The 16,532-nt window shown below is 40.3% G+C and overlaps 1 protein-coding gene and 1 non-coding gene across 4 annotated transcripts; both read left to right on the top strand.

Annotated features, from left to right (window-relative positions):
* p2ry6 (pyrimidinergic receptor P2Y6) lies at positions 1 to 16,262 on the top strand. Of its 3 annotated transcripts, XM_075473573.1 has the most exons (5): positions 1 to 203; positions 481 to 646; positions 2,345 to 2,440; positions 12,702 to 13,171; positions 13,309 to 16,262. In XM_075473573.1, the coding sequence occupies exons 4-5, from the start codon at positions 12,711 to 12,713 to the stop codon at positions 13,973 to 13,975; spliced, it is 1,128 nt and encodes a 375-aa protein (XP_075329688.1). In that variant the 5' UTR covers positions 1 to 203; positions 481 to 646; positions 2,345 to 2,440; positions 12,702 to 12,710; the 3' UTR covers positions 13,976 to 16,262. The 3 variants fall into 3 exon arrangements, with proteins under 3 accessions (XP_075329688.1, XP_075329687.1, XP_075329689.1); XM_075473572.1 differs by lacking the exon at positions 481 to 646; XM_075473574.1 differs by lacking the exons at positions 481 to 646; positions 2,345 to 2,440.
* Positions 7,872 to 7,944, top strand: trnaa-agc (transfer RNA alanine (anticodon AGC)). The gene has a single exon. It is a non-coding gene; the product is annotated as a tRNA-Ala (tRNA).
* Positions 16,263 to 16,532: the final 270 nt, after the last annotated feature.

Here is a 16,532-nt window from a genome sequence, read left to right as displayed (position 1 = left end):
TGTGCGCGCGGCACTCCGTCCAGACAAATCCGGGACAGAGAGGCGGCTAGTTAAACCCTCACTTTCTCATAAGTTTTTTTTTTTTTTTTTTGTCTTGACATTTTATTCTACCCGCGAGGAGATAAAAGGAGCATGGAACTTCATGCCATGACCAGGTCCCCAACTTGTTAGTGCTTTTCCTACAGTTGTTTCTGACATTCAGGGTAAGTTTGATGAGTTAATTGTTTCAGTGCGCGTTTTGTCGCCTAACCTCAAGTGAATGCGGCGCACCATGTTGTGTAATGGATTGCGATCAAACAATATGAATGCTGTTAGGAATGGCTTTGGGGCTAAATGGTCAATCTCACCTACACATGGCATTTGCTTGCATAACAAGTGTGTTTTTATTGCAATAGTCTCACCAGAGTTGTGTAGTAGCCTACTGCTGCAACATCTTAATCCGTCTCACGTGTATGAAACGGTTTTTTTGCGTCCTGGAAGAGTCATGAAAGAGACCTCCACACACCAAGCAGCAGGTACCCAGGGAAGCGACTGATTCAGCGTGTAGTTGTTTCTCAGCTATGGCGGAGGAGGGTTTCTGTCGCGTCAAGTGGTGGAAAACAAGTGAAAGTACAATCACTGTGTGACGACATCAGTCCTGTTTTCGGTGAGGTATTACCGTAAATCTGCGTTTGATAAAAAAAAAATATATGTGTAATTGTATCTGTATTTTAAATGCATTTAAAAATTCGGGGCCAAATCACACCCGTGCCGGTTTCACGGTCCCGTGGCTTGCTTCGAGTTATTAATCAGTCATGCACACGCAATGTGTGTTTACAGGACAGCTTCTGTGTGGAACTTGAAAAAAAACAACAACAACATTGTTATGGCGAGAGTTGTAACCCGCGCAAATGTGACAATGAAATGATCTCGGGACACTTTTCATGATGTTTGTGCGCTTGTTATTTTTTTTCATCTTCAGATTTAATGCTCAAACTGTTTTTTTCTTCACAGATGAATGTTCGAAGTTTACGTTGAATTTGACTATAATCCAGGAGCTTTTAGAGATTGTGAAAACAGGCCAGTCTTGCTGTCTTTTTGGTCTGCTCCTGCCCAGGTGTTTATCCGCAGCAGCCTGGGCAAATGTCCACAGAAGGAGCAGCTGTTTTTTTTTTTTATGTCTGTCTGGACCATAAAACATACAGAGGATATAGCCTTAAATCTGTCAATCCGTCCACCCATTCATTTCCATTCCTGCTCCATCCAATTCAGGGTTGTGGGGCAGGTGGATCCCCCATTCCAGCCACCACAGGGCAAAAGACAGAGATGCCCTGCATGGGTCGCCAGTCCATCAAAGCTTTCAAATCAATCAATTTATTCACATTTTCAAGCAAAATGGCACATTCTTTGATCAATGTGTGCTTTGCTGTGATCACGCTATGGTATGAGTATTGATCGAGTTACGCCTGTAAAGTTTATAAACAAATCCAGATAATATCCTAAAGCATGAGGGACATCTTGATTGGTTTGTCCAACAATTTCAACCCCTGAACATTCACTTTAAAATCACATAAGAAAAATTAAATGATTTAAAAATGACTTTGTAAAATGATGAAGCAAATTGCTACTTTTTTGACCGCCAACTCATCAGTTACTTGACCATCTGGGTACCAAACACATCCTTGAATGCTGTTAATGCCTATAGAAAAATGCAGCTGCGAGACGTTCCCGCTCTCCTCTCTTTCCACATCTGCACGGTCGCTTTCTCTGTCGTTTTTTTACAGCAGCAACGCAAGCCTTGGATCTTGTAAAAACAAGTTGTCACATCACAGATGTTACAACAGAGAATATTTTTGTGAGGCTCTCATGTGTGAAGACCTGGCCCACTCGCCGTGGGACTTTGGCTTTGTTACTGTGTTTTTACTGAAGATTCCTTTCTGCTAGGCACTGGTCAGGCTTCTATGTGTGCTCTGTCTACCCGACTGGGAACAAAATAATGCAACACTGGTTTGGAGACACTGAGTTACTGTAGAGAGAACATTGCCAGGTAGAGACTGAGAGTCGGGGCCCAACTTGTTTGCAAGTCAAAGTTAAGTGCGCTGCATTATCTGCCTCAGTAAATAAATAAAAGCTCTGCGGTGGCCAAATGGGTACTTTAATGAGAATGTCTGAACATAAATCTGACTTCTGTTGTCCGAGTAGAAGACAATTTACATGCTTGTCCTACAATCTTGTCACTTTCCTTGTCAACCAAGGATAGTGTTTAAAAAAAACTACAGTAGATTCTCCGAGATTGTGACACATTGAGGAATCGGTTGTTGACAACAGAACAGGCGATCAACTTTTTATTTTTTATCTTTTACAGACTCCGCTCTCTCCAGAGTTGTATTCCTATCGCGTCTACACCACAAACTCACAACAACAGCACCTGCAACGCATCCAACAGGCACGTAGTTCTCTGGTAAGCCTTTGATAAGCTTTTCGGCTGACCAAACGTCGGTCACAAGATATTACAGTAACTTGCAGCAGCTCAAGTTTCGGAAAACATGTTTTTTCCATCGAGATTAAACGTAACCAACTGCAACGCCTTTCAAGGGCAAAAACAAGTGTCAAGACCAAACAAAAGGAAAGTGGAAAATATTTGTGCATTTAACAAGGTATTACTATTGTCGTGTTTATGAGGTGTAAAGAACAAAAATACATACACGTGGAACTATTCACAGCAAAATGTTCTCAGAACATTCGTTTGCGTCCAACATCTATGATTAGTTCAGCTGTTTAACTCAGTCTGATGTCACACTTATATCTGTTTTCCCTCTTCATAGTTTTGTTGGAGTAAGTAAGTGTAAAGTCATGATCTTTTCACATGGTTGTTTAAATGGTTATTGTTTTTGTTACTCGTGAGCATAAACGCCTATGGAGAGATTAGCAGATGTGAACAAGAGTGACTGGGATCCAAGACGGGTGCAAGATGACCGGAAATTGGAAAAACCTTGACTTATGCACAAACATACACTCCCCTTGACGTTTTTTTTATTCCCGTTACGATAAAAAGATTTGATACTGATGGGGGTTAATGGAAATTACCTCGCGATACTCGTCTTGACTGGTAAAGATTAAAATGACGTGACTCACCAGTCTGAGTCAGCCAACATCAAACTCGTATGAATGTCTAGTGGCGTCCTGTGATATGATATCCCAGAGATTCCCAGAAATGAAAGTAATTCATCAAGAAGAGCTGCCTCTTCAGTTTCCTCATGTGGACATCAACCACTTTTTTTTTTGGCTTTTTGTTTCTTTTCTCTCTCTTTGTTATAAGAGCTCTCGTTTCCATGAAATACAACTTCTTCTTCTACTGATTTGCAACCTCTAGCAACGTAGCGTGTACACCAACTCCGGCAACTCTATGCAACCTAGTTTATTCATTTCAAACCCGTCTGTGGAAAAGTATTTGTACGTTGGTGAGTTTCAGTTTTATCAATGAAATATGTTCATTTACATCAGTTGCAGGAACTAACTTGTGCGTCGAACTCATTCAGGTATTGTCATTATTCTGCCCCCATAAGTGTTCAATGCTCTTTGACTTTCATGTGGTCATTATTAGAAGAAATTAGTGCTATATAATAATAGCACTTATTATATATTATAAAATACATGATATATAATTTTCTTAGCGTACAGCCAACAGCTAATTTGCCATACTGCCAGAGGCCTGGAAGAGTTTGGTGAGTGGTTGAGCCATGCAAAGATGTTTATTTTCTTCTTTTAAGATGCAAATCCCAGAATTATGGACCCCCACAGAAAGGCAAGGAGAAGAGAGAGAGTCTCTGATATTTTTTACTCCTATTACCAAGTAGTACAATCCCAACTCTTTATTTTGTTTTCTTCATTCTACAAAAAACTGTTGTACAAAGCGGAAGAGCAGACAGAGCAGAAGTGTCAGGAGCTCGAGTGGAAGGAAGGCCTCAAGACCTTATTTTAATGGAGAATGATGTGGTTTTTTTTTTTTAATTTGTTAGCCATAAACCTGTCCTAGTGAGCCCGCTAAATTAGATTATGTACTTGCAAATAAATGCAACTCAACTAAAGAGACTCATTTGCTTGTGGTGAAGGCTGCTCCCATCTTTTTGGCTGTTGAAAAGGGATATTAGGGGAGTGTTTTGCCGGAAGGGGTTTAAGGGGCTCATTAAAACAAGAGAACTCCTCTACTCTTCACCCACAGATTCTGATGATCATGCTAGAATGAACCTTGTGGCACATCCACATTTTGAGCCCAGTGACCGATACCCCATTGTCCTGGAGCTGTACTTAACGTCTCTCAGCAGACTTCCTGTGTGTGGCAACTTGACACTGGAGGGTTGCACAGAATATGACCTGCTTTATATAAGCCTTTACATGCCAAATTTAATTGTCAGTCCAAATTCTTACTGCAGCATGCGTCAACATGTTTTTCGTCTACAAGTTACACAAATGATTCCCAGCAGAGCGCTGTGTATTGTCGACTGCAAGTTTTATGAGATTCATGTTAGAATACTCCTGTCCGCCTCTGCTTTTATAGCTTTATTAGTAAAAGATGAAGTTTTGATTTGTCAGTGACAGAAGGGGGGTTTTCTGTACTGGATTGTTGCATTCAGTTTGTGTTCAGATATATATCTATATTTTCGAATTTCTTATACTCAGATAACCTCAGATGTGTGTGTGTGTGACTGATTGCAAATGTGTCTCATGGGTGAGTTTTATTATCTTGTTGGCCATATGGCAAGCAGTGTGCTCATGTTGGAACACCAGACCTCCTCATCACCCATCTATCTATTTATGGAGCGGCTGATTAGTTTAAATGTCTTGTATAATGGTTGCAGTGCCTGTCCTCACCAGTGATAGACTTGGATGAGTCCATTTGGCACTAACTCAGATAATTATTAGGGTGTGCATTTTTCTCATTCAGCCAAGCGGCTGTGGCATTTGCAGCATGCTGTTGTGCTTGTTATCTTTTCTGGGAAATTGCAGTCATGTCTGTTTATCATTTCAGAGGAGATGTTTATGTTATTACACTAATGCGTACATGTGTGCATGTTTGAGTCTGTGTTTCTATGCAGTAATTGTCTGAAGGTAAAGCACTTTTGCTGGATCCCTTTAGACTGTTTTCACGTGGGTGCTGGCTTATTGAAGGGCTGTGAGTGTTCCTAACTGTTCGACTTGTAGTGTGTCCATTTAATGTACTGTTCAGACTCTGATGTGTAACACAGAGTTGTGTCCTTCAATGTCAGCCTTTTCTCAGATTACCTGCAGACAGACTACGGGGGCAGTGGGTGTGAAGCAGTGGAGATGAATCTTTGGTTACAGTGGACAGGGACCATAGAGAAAACAGATCGAATGGTATCCTGCCTGCTCTCTTGATCTCTGCATCCCCCTCTTCTTTTCATTTACTTCTCCTGCTTCATGTTAGTTTCAGAGATACAGAGTGTCTGTCAGCCCAGTGTGATTGTTCCCGTTGCCTTATCTGCCAGTTACCTGCACTTTTAGTTTAGATTCCTTGAAAAATGACACTTCTTCGAGTACTTTTGTCTTACCAAATATAAACACACCTTGTGCACTTTTGTTCAATGCTTCATTGATTATGATTACAAATGCACATATAACCAAGAGTGCCCTGCTCCTTGCTTGTAGCTTATCATGTTATATGGATTTTAGAAATCTTATGCTAAGATGGCACCTCTTCCGTTGCTGGCAGTATCTCCGTCACAACATAATCAGAAACATATTCATTCATTTCCCTCAGAGCAGCAGCTTTAGCAGAGTTGAAAGCAGCTGGAGCTGTGTTTAGCCTGCAGGCACTTCTTCAAAACTGAGTTCTTCGCTGCTGATAGACACCGTCATGCAGGAACAACATGCATTTAACTTGATTTCTCTTGTTTCACTCACAAGTTCAAAATACTGTGAGAAATTTGTTTAACGCCGTCCTCTCCGCTGTCTCACTAGCTTAGTGAGCTGCACATGCATACTGATGCGCGTGGGACTGCTGAGGAGAAGAGCCACTCGCTCCTTTATTATTTGTTTTGTGGCAACATGACGCACAGCTTAATATGGTAAAATGTCACGGATTGCATACTTGACAAAGGAAATGGAAACAGATTCTTGAACAGAAGAAACAGAGCACTAAATAAATTAGTAGTCACCACATGAAAGTAATGTTAGGACCCAAATGCAGGCAGACACAAGAGGCTGCAGATGAGGAAATAAAGATGCCCTAATGAATTTATTAGATAAATGAAGAGAAGATGCTGTAGATGAGGGATATGTGATAGTCAAATGATAAATTCAAAAGATAAATTCAGTAGAATGGGGAAAAACTAAGCTGAGAACAGAAAATTAGAAGAGACAGCAACATGAACAGAATGAGTGACAACAACAAGAAGGATCCTGCAATTAACAAATGAAACCAAGGATAATAAATACCAAGGAGGCAGGTGTAGGCAGGTGTGTTGCACCAACTGAGACCAGGAGAACGACAAGGGCAGGAAGTTAAAGTAGACATAATCATACGGAAACACACTCCTACTTAATTAAACAGTAAGGAAAGCCAACTACAAACATGGCATTAAGATAAATACACAGAAGCAGGAGCTTTACCAAAAAAATAAAGCAATTCCAGAGAATCTAAACCAAACCCAGAAGATCTCAACAAAAGCTAAGAAAAACAAGCAGAAAAGAAGACCAGAACACCAAACATGGAAATTCAAAGAACAAGATTAACACAAAGTACACTGACGCCCATGGAAATCCTAAAGTTTCAAACAAAGAGCGAAACCTTTACACCACACTGTGCATTGTGCAGGTGTAGGAAATAGTTTATACCTCGAGTGAAATTTGAATTATTATTAAGTTGCATCGCATTGAGCTTGCTGTGAGTGTCAGTGTTTAAAATCAGTTTGACGTGAATTGAAGAGAATTTAAGAAAATTCCACTTAAATACGTTCTCAGCCGAATGAGTCTGAAATGGACATTGAAATGTGGTTACTGTGTGTGGTAACCCGCGGTTACCGATTCTAAGCGTATTGACAGAAACAAAACTGGAACTAAAAGAAACTGGTGGTCATATACAGCAGAAAAATGGAGTTGTCTTCTGGAATTCTTTTCAGCAGGATATAGGCTGTTTGTTTGTTGATTGCATTAATCCTTTTTATTCTGTTGCAGCAGAAAAAGCTGATCAGTCATTTGATGAAGTCATGTGGGTGAATTGCCACATGAGAAGGCGTTGCTTGTTTGCAAAGGCATTTTCATTTGCTCTAATAAGCATCAACTTAAAAAAAAAAAAAAAAAACATCTTGAAGAAGTGGAACCAAAAAGGTTTTTGTGAAATTTGCAGTTTTTTTCAATGTTGCCGTTTCTGTCTGTTGTCCAAAAACTCAAAAGTGAGACGTTTTCTGCAGCTCTCTTTTTTTTTTTTTTTTTACACAGACACAGAGGGAAGATGAGGGTTGAAATGAAAGATATTCTTTAAAAAAATGAAAAGATACTCTGTATTTAATCTCTCAACTCCCAAAGGAGTGTCTGCTTTGCTAATGACTCAGTTCTGCAGAAGTTGTTGACAAACTCTGGGTTTACTAATGTTCCTATGAGCAGGACTTGGAAGTCCTTATGGAAGCAAATCCCCATGCTCACGAATGGTTTGAACTACATTTGCTATACAGCCCTTTCACGTTTAGTCTGTAATCTCCTATATCTGTCCTGAGTTGCAGTCACAGTCTTGCAAACATGGTTTATAAATAGTCTTGTGTCACACTGAGCTGTGCCTGTTGGCAGACCTCAGGGTGGAGAGTATGCAGCTGCACGTCTCAGCTGTCAGAGTGTGTGCGAGACTGATTACCTCTTTTGTTCAAGGGCGCCGTGGAGGGGAATTAGCTCAAATGGTAGAGCGCTCGCTTAGCATGCGAGAGGTAGCGGGATCGATGCCCGCATTCTCCATTAACCCTTTTGCCTTTGGAGTCCTGTAGCAGATAGCTTGAGGTACTAGGTTCACTTGCAAAACAGTATGAAAGGCCAGTGTTGTTTTTCGGTCCAGTTACTGAATGAAAAAGCTTAGTTTCAGCCCAGGCTGTGTATGCAATCTGCAGGACAATCAAAACAAACGTTTGTTGACAGGATTTTTATTTTGCAGATAAAGGTTTCAGCACGACTAGAACAGTTTAAGTAAAAAGGGAGATGCATTTAAGTGCAGAAAAAGTGAAGCAGGACAAACATGACAGCAAAATAAATTATTTAAATCGACCAGGGGAGATGAAGGAAACTCCATGAGGCTTTTTACAACGAATTTAACTTGAATCGGATCCAAAAGCAGACGAGGTAGTAAATATACTTTAAAGAGCAAATGACTAAATGCATTTATGTGATAAGAGTCTATGCATTAATCATTTGTATATGTGTGTAGGTCTAAACATGCTGCTGTGTACATGCACGGTGGATTAACCAAACACAAAGTTTTATATGCTGAAAGATGGCTATAGAGTAAATAGGACCTCCTTTAAAACCTACAGCTTTTCAAAATCATTTTGACACTGATGAAAAAAAACACTTCAGCCTTGTTTCCTCATACATGTGTGTTTGAATAGGAGTCAACCTGAAATCCACACGTGCTTATGAGAGTTGCTGTAATCTTAGATAGATGTGAGAACCTCCGCCTTTATTTTTTCCCGCCACTGGGATTAGTTTTAAGTACGTTGAAATATTTTAAGTACTGTAGATTTAGGAGAAGGACCACATGGGGTGCCAGAAAGTGCGATAATGAAGTAGCGAACAGGCTAACAAACGGCTAGCTTTTTACTGTCAAAGCAATCACTGTTTCGGGCATATTCAAGTGAAAACGTCGCAGTCGTATTTAGCATTGTAATTTGAAAACAAAAACTCGGTTTTAGCCCCAAGTAAACACTACTGAGTGTAGATTTAAACTTTTGACTCATTAACTTTTAAAAGACTGTGAGGAGAAGATGTAAGGAAAATCTCATGGAAGTTTCCATGAGAAGTTTCAAAGATGCATGGAGTCATAAAGCAGAGAGATTATGCCTTCACACCCATGGAGATATGAGAAATCCCTGCCCCAGCGATGAGCAATGTTTTCATTGGTATTAGCTGTGGGTGTCGAGGTGGAGAAAGCATGATTTGAAATCACTTCATGAGACACACACATGAACACTGATCGGCAGATAAGGTCGAATTTTCCCTTGTAGTGGCTACCGCCAGCCTATTAAGATGAGGAAGTTTATGGCTTTGGTGTAAACTGTTACATGAAGTACATCTGGTTTGTTTATGTAAGCTGAAGTAGATGACCTTTTCCTGACCTCTTATTGGCCGCTGCAAAACATTGTATTTCATCATTTGTCAGTTGGCCATCCCATCACTATGAGAATAGACATAATTATATGTTTCGTCTACCGCAGAAGAGGCTTGATATTCTCTGCAAATAGTTGGGAGAATATGTGCATATGATGGCGATTCTGAAAACGTACCCTCAAAGCATATCCTCAGCAATCAAATGTTCTGATCTTTCTTTTAAACACTAGTTTCTGAAACAGAAAAAAACTGTAGTAAACTGTTCGCACAGCAGCAGGGCGGGGCATTGCACCGTCTCTTTCATTTATTCTTGTGTTTTTTCTAGTAAGATATTAAATCAAGTAATGTTGTCAATAGCAATATAGTCTTCTGCTGCCCTCGTCAGCCTGTCTCCCCTGTAAAGTCATGCCAGTGTATGGTTCTCCTCACTCACATGACTGCCCAGCCTCCTCTTTCACACTGTGTTTTAGAGCGTGTTTGCTTATCTTTGCTGCACGTCTGCAGAGTAGATGAAGCCTGATGGTGGCTGTGAGCTGCGCATGTACACTAACTTTATCAGACTCAGTTTTACTCATTTTACACAATTATAGAAAATACAGCTATATATATCTATATATATATAGAGAGAGATATCTATATATATAATTGGTTAGTGATCTGTTTAAAAATACTGATGTATACTTTTTTGGTCATGACTTTCAGACCTACCCAGAGGGCATTAAAGGGATCACAAACACACACACACACACACACACGCAGTACATCCACATGTATATGTGTGCGTATCCATATAAAGGTATTTTCAGAGCCCTGGGATTGTAAAACAACCGTATAAATTACATGTACATGCTGCAGATTCAGAAGCACTCTTTGGCACTTTATACTCTGTGTAGTGTTCAGCATAAATTCAGAAGCCTACTCAGTCATCGTGACAGCGTCACAAAAATATCACACTGCCGCCACTGACAGTGTAATATGAGTTTGTGGCGCGTATCCGTTTTCTTCCAGTAAATATTTTAATTTCAGACCATTAGTGGTTAACCAGAAGCATCAAAAGGAAACCACAGATTCAATTGGCCTTGCTTTTTCACCCCACTCTTATCATTTGAATTGGCATATTGAAAGTAAGAGCACCTGCTCACTCTTTTTGATTTGTGGAAATCCATCCTAGCAAGAAACTGACTGAAAATGTTCATCAGTTTTCATTGCCAGCATCCTAAATTGCTAATGCTTTGAATAATAATAATCTCCACAGCAGTGCCAATCGTAATGAAATTGAAGAGGAGTTATCAGATCTCAGATGATATTTTCGTTTTGATTTGTTGACTAATAATTTGTTTGCAAGGATTTGCAGGATCCGGAATGGTGGGAAGGTGGAGTTGGACCATCCAGCTCCACCCACATCTAAGTCGTTTATCATTTAGAGGCCACGCCCACTAACCCCTAACCATTCAAAATGGATGTGGGCAGAGTTGGATGATCCCACCACGGGGTGTAGCCAGACATACTTTGCGTTGTCTTTTTCCGTATAAATCTTGCAGTTTAATTCTGGAGAAAGGAAACGCAGTAGTGACCAGAGACTAGATTTAGCGTGAGTGGGAGTCCAGACAGTTTGCTGTGATTGTCAACACTGAAAAGAAATGACATTATATTATTTAACTTGTTTAATGTTACCGCTTGCCCTATTATGCTCTAACTGCATGTGCATGCTGATAGTATGAATAACAACCAGCTGCTCAAACGGCAGCTGCTTCAATTTTGAGTGTGAGGAAAATTGGCGTGGAGACTAAAGCTGAAATCGGTGGTTCAAGTGTTCCTTTATGCATCTTCTATTGAAGGTTATTTTGGTGGACCACTGAAGGCAAGCCAGAAAACAAAAGTTGGCCAGTTTTTTACTGAGTCAATCAGACATCAGTTTAAGTGCAATGTTTCTAAAGGTTTTCAACATGTGACCAAGAAAAACTGGTCTTCGTACGGTAAAAACAAAATGTCCGAATTATGCTTAAAATGAATCACCAGAAAATGACGCAGACTGCAGTGCACGCTTCATAAAACCTTTTTTCCCCCTCTTTTCTTGCTTGTTGGTTCAGCGCGTTGAAATGTTTCATGGTCTGCTAGCACACATCTCCCCTCTCCGTCAGTGAGTCCACCAAGAATTATGAAATCGTGCGTCACTGCAGTCCACAACAAACTGCTCACGCACCCACTCAGTGGGTTTGGCTAAAACGCACACATGCTCTGACATACAGTTCTTAAGAACACACACAGTGTCACCTTTTTTTCATCAGTTTAAAAGACCTCACATGTACACACTCATTACGCTTTCACACAGCGATGGTAGTTGTGAAACGCCATGACTCACACTGTCAAGGCTGCGGAGGAAGCAGCTTAAGCCAATCACTTACTCAACACGCTGCCTTGTAAAAAAAATGGGGATGGATCATTATTTAGGTTTGTGCATTAATCTCTGCCTGTTCCAGACACTTTGAGGCGTGAGTGGGAGTACAGACAGACTGCTGTGATTTTCATTTGAAAGCTATCTACACTGAGGAGAGATTCAATCATCACATTATTTTATGGTCTGACTCTTATTCAATTGGTCTTATATTGTGTGGCTTTTGCCAGTAATGGATTATTAATTTCTTCTGCTAAATACATAGCTACTATGTTGTAACAGTGAACATATGTGGAAGGTTATTGATTTCTGAACACAGCTACAAGATATGGGCACAACAATAGAGTTTTACGCTTCGTAGCTTTTACGTTTTCTGCTTTACCTCAGGCCACTTTGACTTTAAAACACAGATTTATATGGTCTGCTCTGGTGGACACCGCACCACCGGCGACCTTTTTTAGCGTCTGCTTTGTAGATTTTTTTTTTTTAACATGGGGCTCAATCACTTGTTGAACCAAACAGCATACAGACATTTTGCAAAGTCATTGAAGCCAAGTAATACCGTGAAGCCCATTGCTTTTACTCTTTCCTTCTCAGTTGCTCACAGCTGTCCTGAAGATATTTATCAAAAGTTGCCATTTTAGTTTTAGACTGCATAATGCACGGTTGATGATACAGTCAAAGCTAAAGAAGTAGGGTGTACTTTTGTTCAATAGTGCTGCATATTCTCAAGACAAAAATGGAATCGTGACAGACATCTTCTGCCCTCTGGTGGACAATTATTGTCTCTTGAATGCACATTCATTACATGAACTCTGATGAGCACAGCCTGTATTTTATTATTGCTCAATATTTTTTTACCCATTTGTTTACTTATTCATTTCAACCTGTATGTAAAAGCCAGTGCTGAAAATGATTCATGCTGTATTGTAAACAGACAAACGAGGCTGCTTTACTCCTGGCATGTGCATTAATATTTGATCCCATGCTTCTCCTGCAGAACGCAAAGATGCCATATTCTTTCAGCTCCCTCCCTATGGAGACTCTCATCTCGAAGCCCTTCTCTTTGGACGTGTTCTCGACTCTTCACTCCACAGAGCCATACAGCGGAAACAGCTTAATCTCCATCAACAGTAACGTCAGCAACGTCAGCAACGTCAGCAACGTCAGCAACGTCAGCGTGGTAGGGCCCCCTCGCTGCACTTACAAGGAGGACTTTAAGTGGGTTTTGCTCCCAGCTGTGTACACCATCGTCTTTGTGCTCGGCATTCCTCTCAATGCCACTGTCATACTGAAGATATGGAGGACGAGGCCCAATCTGTCCAGGACCAACATCTATATGCTCAACTTGGCCATAGCTGACTTTCTGTATGTGATGTCACTTCCTTTACTCATCTACAACTACGCCAGTCGTGATTACTGGCCCTTTGGGGAGTTTACTTGCAAAATGGTCAGATTTCAGTTCTACAGGTGGGTTCTTAACTAAGTTTTGCCTTATTTGCTCAATAAAGCTCACAGCCGTTCACCATTACAATACCTATACAAAACCTTGCATTCCTAAATATCTTTAACCGAACACTTTTGACTGTTTTGTTCTCTTGTTTCAGTAATCTTCATGGCAGCATCCTGTTCCTCACCTGCATCAGTGTGCAGCGCTATGTGGGTATTTGCCATCCTCTCGCGATGTGGCATAAACAAGGTGGTCGCAAGATGGCGTGGTGGATCTGTGGAGGGGTGTGGCTTGTGGTCGCCATTCTTTGTGCACCAACCTTTCACTTTGCTGCGACAGGAACCCAACGCAACCGCACGGTGTGCTACGATTTAAGCATGCCGGTCCACTCCGTAGACTACTATCCCTATGGCATGGCTCTGACGTTCCTCGGCTTCTTGCTGCCTTTTATAGGTGTGATGGTGTGCTACTGCCGGATGGCCCACATCCTCTGCCGCCCGGTGTCCTACCAGGGGGTCTCCGTGGCAAGAGGGGAGAAACGGGACAAGGCTGTGAGGATGATTATTGTTGTAGCGGTAGTGTTCTGCATAAGCTTCCTGCCCTTTCACTTCACTAAGACCATGTACCTTGTGGTGCGTACCAGTGCATCCTGTGAGGTTAAAAACTTGTTTTCGATCATCTATAAGAGCACGAGGCCCTTTGCCAGCATGAACAGTTTCCTGGACCCTATCCTGTTTTACTTCACTCAGCCACGCTACCGTCGGAGCACCAGAAAGTTTATACTCAGAGTCGCCACCCTCGTGGACAAGGGCACCACTGTGTGAGTAGAAAGTGGTCCCGATAAGGTGTTAAATCCATGTTTCTAAGTCATTGGTGGAACCAAGAATGATGCATTGGTTAGTGAATGTTTTTCAATAGGTTTCCATGTGTTACTTCAGCCATAAGCTGCTGTTCGACATGCTTTTAACTGATACTCACTGTACTTGCTGAAAATACCAAATGTCATGTGAGGAAGCCAAGATTACAACATAAAGGCCATAATCTTATAATATAGATGATAAACTTTAGTCTCTACCAACAGACTGCTGGTATTTTACCGCAGAGTCAGCCATTTGAGATTTCTTGAGAATTTCTGATGATTTCTCTGTGGCCTAGTCACAGTATACATGTAACTATGGTCACACAGTCTGGAAACTGGAAAACATTCATTTTCAGACCCTATTGTGCACTGGGTTGTAAAGGATTTTTTTTTCTTGTTATTCATATTGTGTATGAGTTCCTTTCAGCCTATATAAGCTTATTTTTCCACACGTGCCATTGATTTTATTTGAAGATATACAGTAAATGGTGGAAGAAAGACAGAAATAATATTAGGTAGAATTCCCAATCACTTGGTATGGTTTTGTTTCTGACTAACTGCACTGGAAATTTGTGTGAATATAATAATAATGATAATTAAAAAAAAACAAAAAAAAAACAGGGCATTTAGAGAAGTAGTAGGAGCGAGACTGAACATAAAAGAATGTTAAAACTGTGCTTTCTTATCAATGGACTGTTGTATTTTAACATGAAGGGGTTTTTTTTTGTTTGTTTGTTGGTATTTTCTTTTTTTATGTATTGTTTGGAATTTTTTTCAAACTTATTCAGACATGTTGTTGTACGTTTTCACCACTGGATGGTGTGAGTACGTCACTGCAATGAAAAACTGCTCTGATATAACCGGTATGGTTCATTCAGTGTGGATCAGATCTTAGGCATTACAGTCAAGGATAAACCAAACTGTGTGCCGTGAGCTGGATCACCATTGTTGTCTTCACCTGTTGAAACTCTCTAGAGAACAAAGGAAAAGCTATTTGAATGTCGGTGCCAACCTTAATGTCTCACATAAAAAGCATCCGTTAAGTTGTTTAGAGGGAACTAAAAATGCGGAATATGAACATAAGGGCAGAGCCTAAAACAAGTCTCAGCTCTCTGGTTCTCCTCCAGTAAGTGTGTGAATCCTTCCCATGAAATTGGGATTTCATATTGCACTGTGATCCAGCACATACTCGTATAGTGGTGTGTTGTTAATTGTAAATGCGTTGCTTTCACATACTTTGTAAACAGTGTAATATATTTTTCTGTCCTTTTCAACATGTCATCTCTCTGTGCACTTCATGTCAAGGTTGACTGTTCCCTTGATTGTCAGCCACACCTTTTCGTCTCTTCCAACTGCCCAGGCTCAAACAATGACTTTCTTGTGCGTTTGTTTAAAATGACAATGTTTTTTTAGTGTAGAAACTGTGAATCCGTGTCTAACAACAAACTCTTGACCAAACACGATGACCTTGCCTTTCAACATGAAGAAAAACTCCCCGATATATTTGGTGCCAGGCTAGTTATAATTCAGCATGTATCCATAGGATAAGGTGTGAACTTCTAATGTGAGAAAATCACATCACAAGTTAACTGAAATAACTAAATGAATTACTAAAGTATCCCTTTCCTGGCAGCCTTTTGATAGCACTGGATATGCAGTAACAGCAAACTTTCAGCAGCTTAAACTCACTACTTTGAGACATGCACTCATAAGATAGTTGTGTGTATTTTAATGTGAACGTGTAAAGTTTGTACATTTAAAAGGCAAGAAACATTATTTCGACCACAAACATTAGGTCACGTGCTGGAAAGTGTTATGTGCTTCTCAATGTGTGTGTATCTCAACAAAGTGCATGTCCAGCAATGTAATAGTTTACTGTATGTTGTGTTGCTGCTGCAGCACAAAGTTTAGTTGTTAACGTGTGTGTGTGTGTTCGTGTGTGTGTGTGTGGTAAAATGTCTAACCTGATGATCTTTACTTTAGAGAGAGGATGTTTGTGCACTGTGCCAACATTTTAGTGTGGGTCAGTATTATTTTGAAGAATATTCTTTATTTTTATGAAACATTGTAACAGATCATTTACAAGAATATTATTCTATTTTTGCTACATTGATGCTATCGTGTTGATGAGAAGATTAATGTTTCTTTCTTTTTTGCCACGCAACTCCTTTTAGTTTTGTGTAAATATGTACTGGATGCTGTTGCCATAATGTCAAACCTAATGAAAATATCCATTAAAAAAAGTCATGCAAGCGGCTTCACTTGAGTGCAAGTTATTAAATGTATATATTACGAAGCTAAGAGATTTGCTTTGCAAGGATAAGTTGTTGCTTTCTTTTTCATGATGTTGTTCACACAAAAAGGGAACTTTTACAACTTGGAAATGCAGGTTGACACTATGTTAGAGTGTTCACTTCAGACTGGAAATGTTTTTGTTTTTTAATGCCAGTACTCCGGTCTGAGCTTTTCTTTAGTGTGAATAAGCAGATGCTGAACACACAGCAGTATGATATAGGTTCAAA

This window comes from Odontesthes bonariensis, chromosome 9 (assembly GCF_027942865.1).
Source record: "Odontesthes bonariensis isolate fOdoBon6 chromosome 9, fOdoBon6.hap1, whole genome shotgun sequence".
Lineage (NCBI taxonomy): Eukaryota > Metazoa > Chordata > Actinopteri > Atheriniformes > Atherinopsidae > Odontesthes > Odontesthes bonariensis.
This window is presented reverse-complemented; position numbering and strand designations above follow the sequence as displayed.

Excerpts from the sequence above, each read along its gene's own strand:
- p2ry6 (XM_075473574.1), top strand. The coding sequence starts at position 12,711 with ATGCCATATTCTTTCAGCTCCCTCCCTATGGAGACTCTCATCTCGAAG. Across the intron at positions 13,172-13,308 it reads GTCAGATTTCAGTTCTACAG|TAATCTTCATGGCAGCATCC; the intron begins GTGGGTTCTTAA and ends CTCTTGTTTCAG.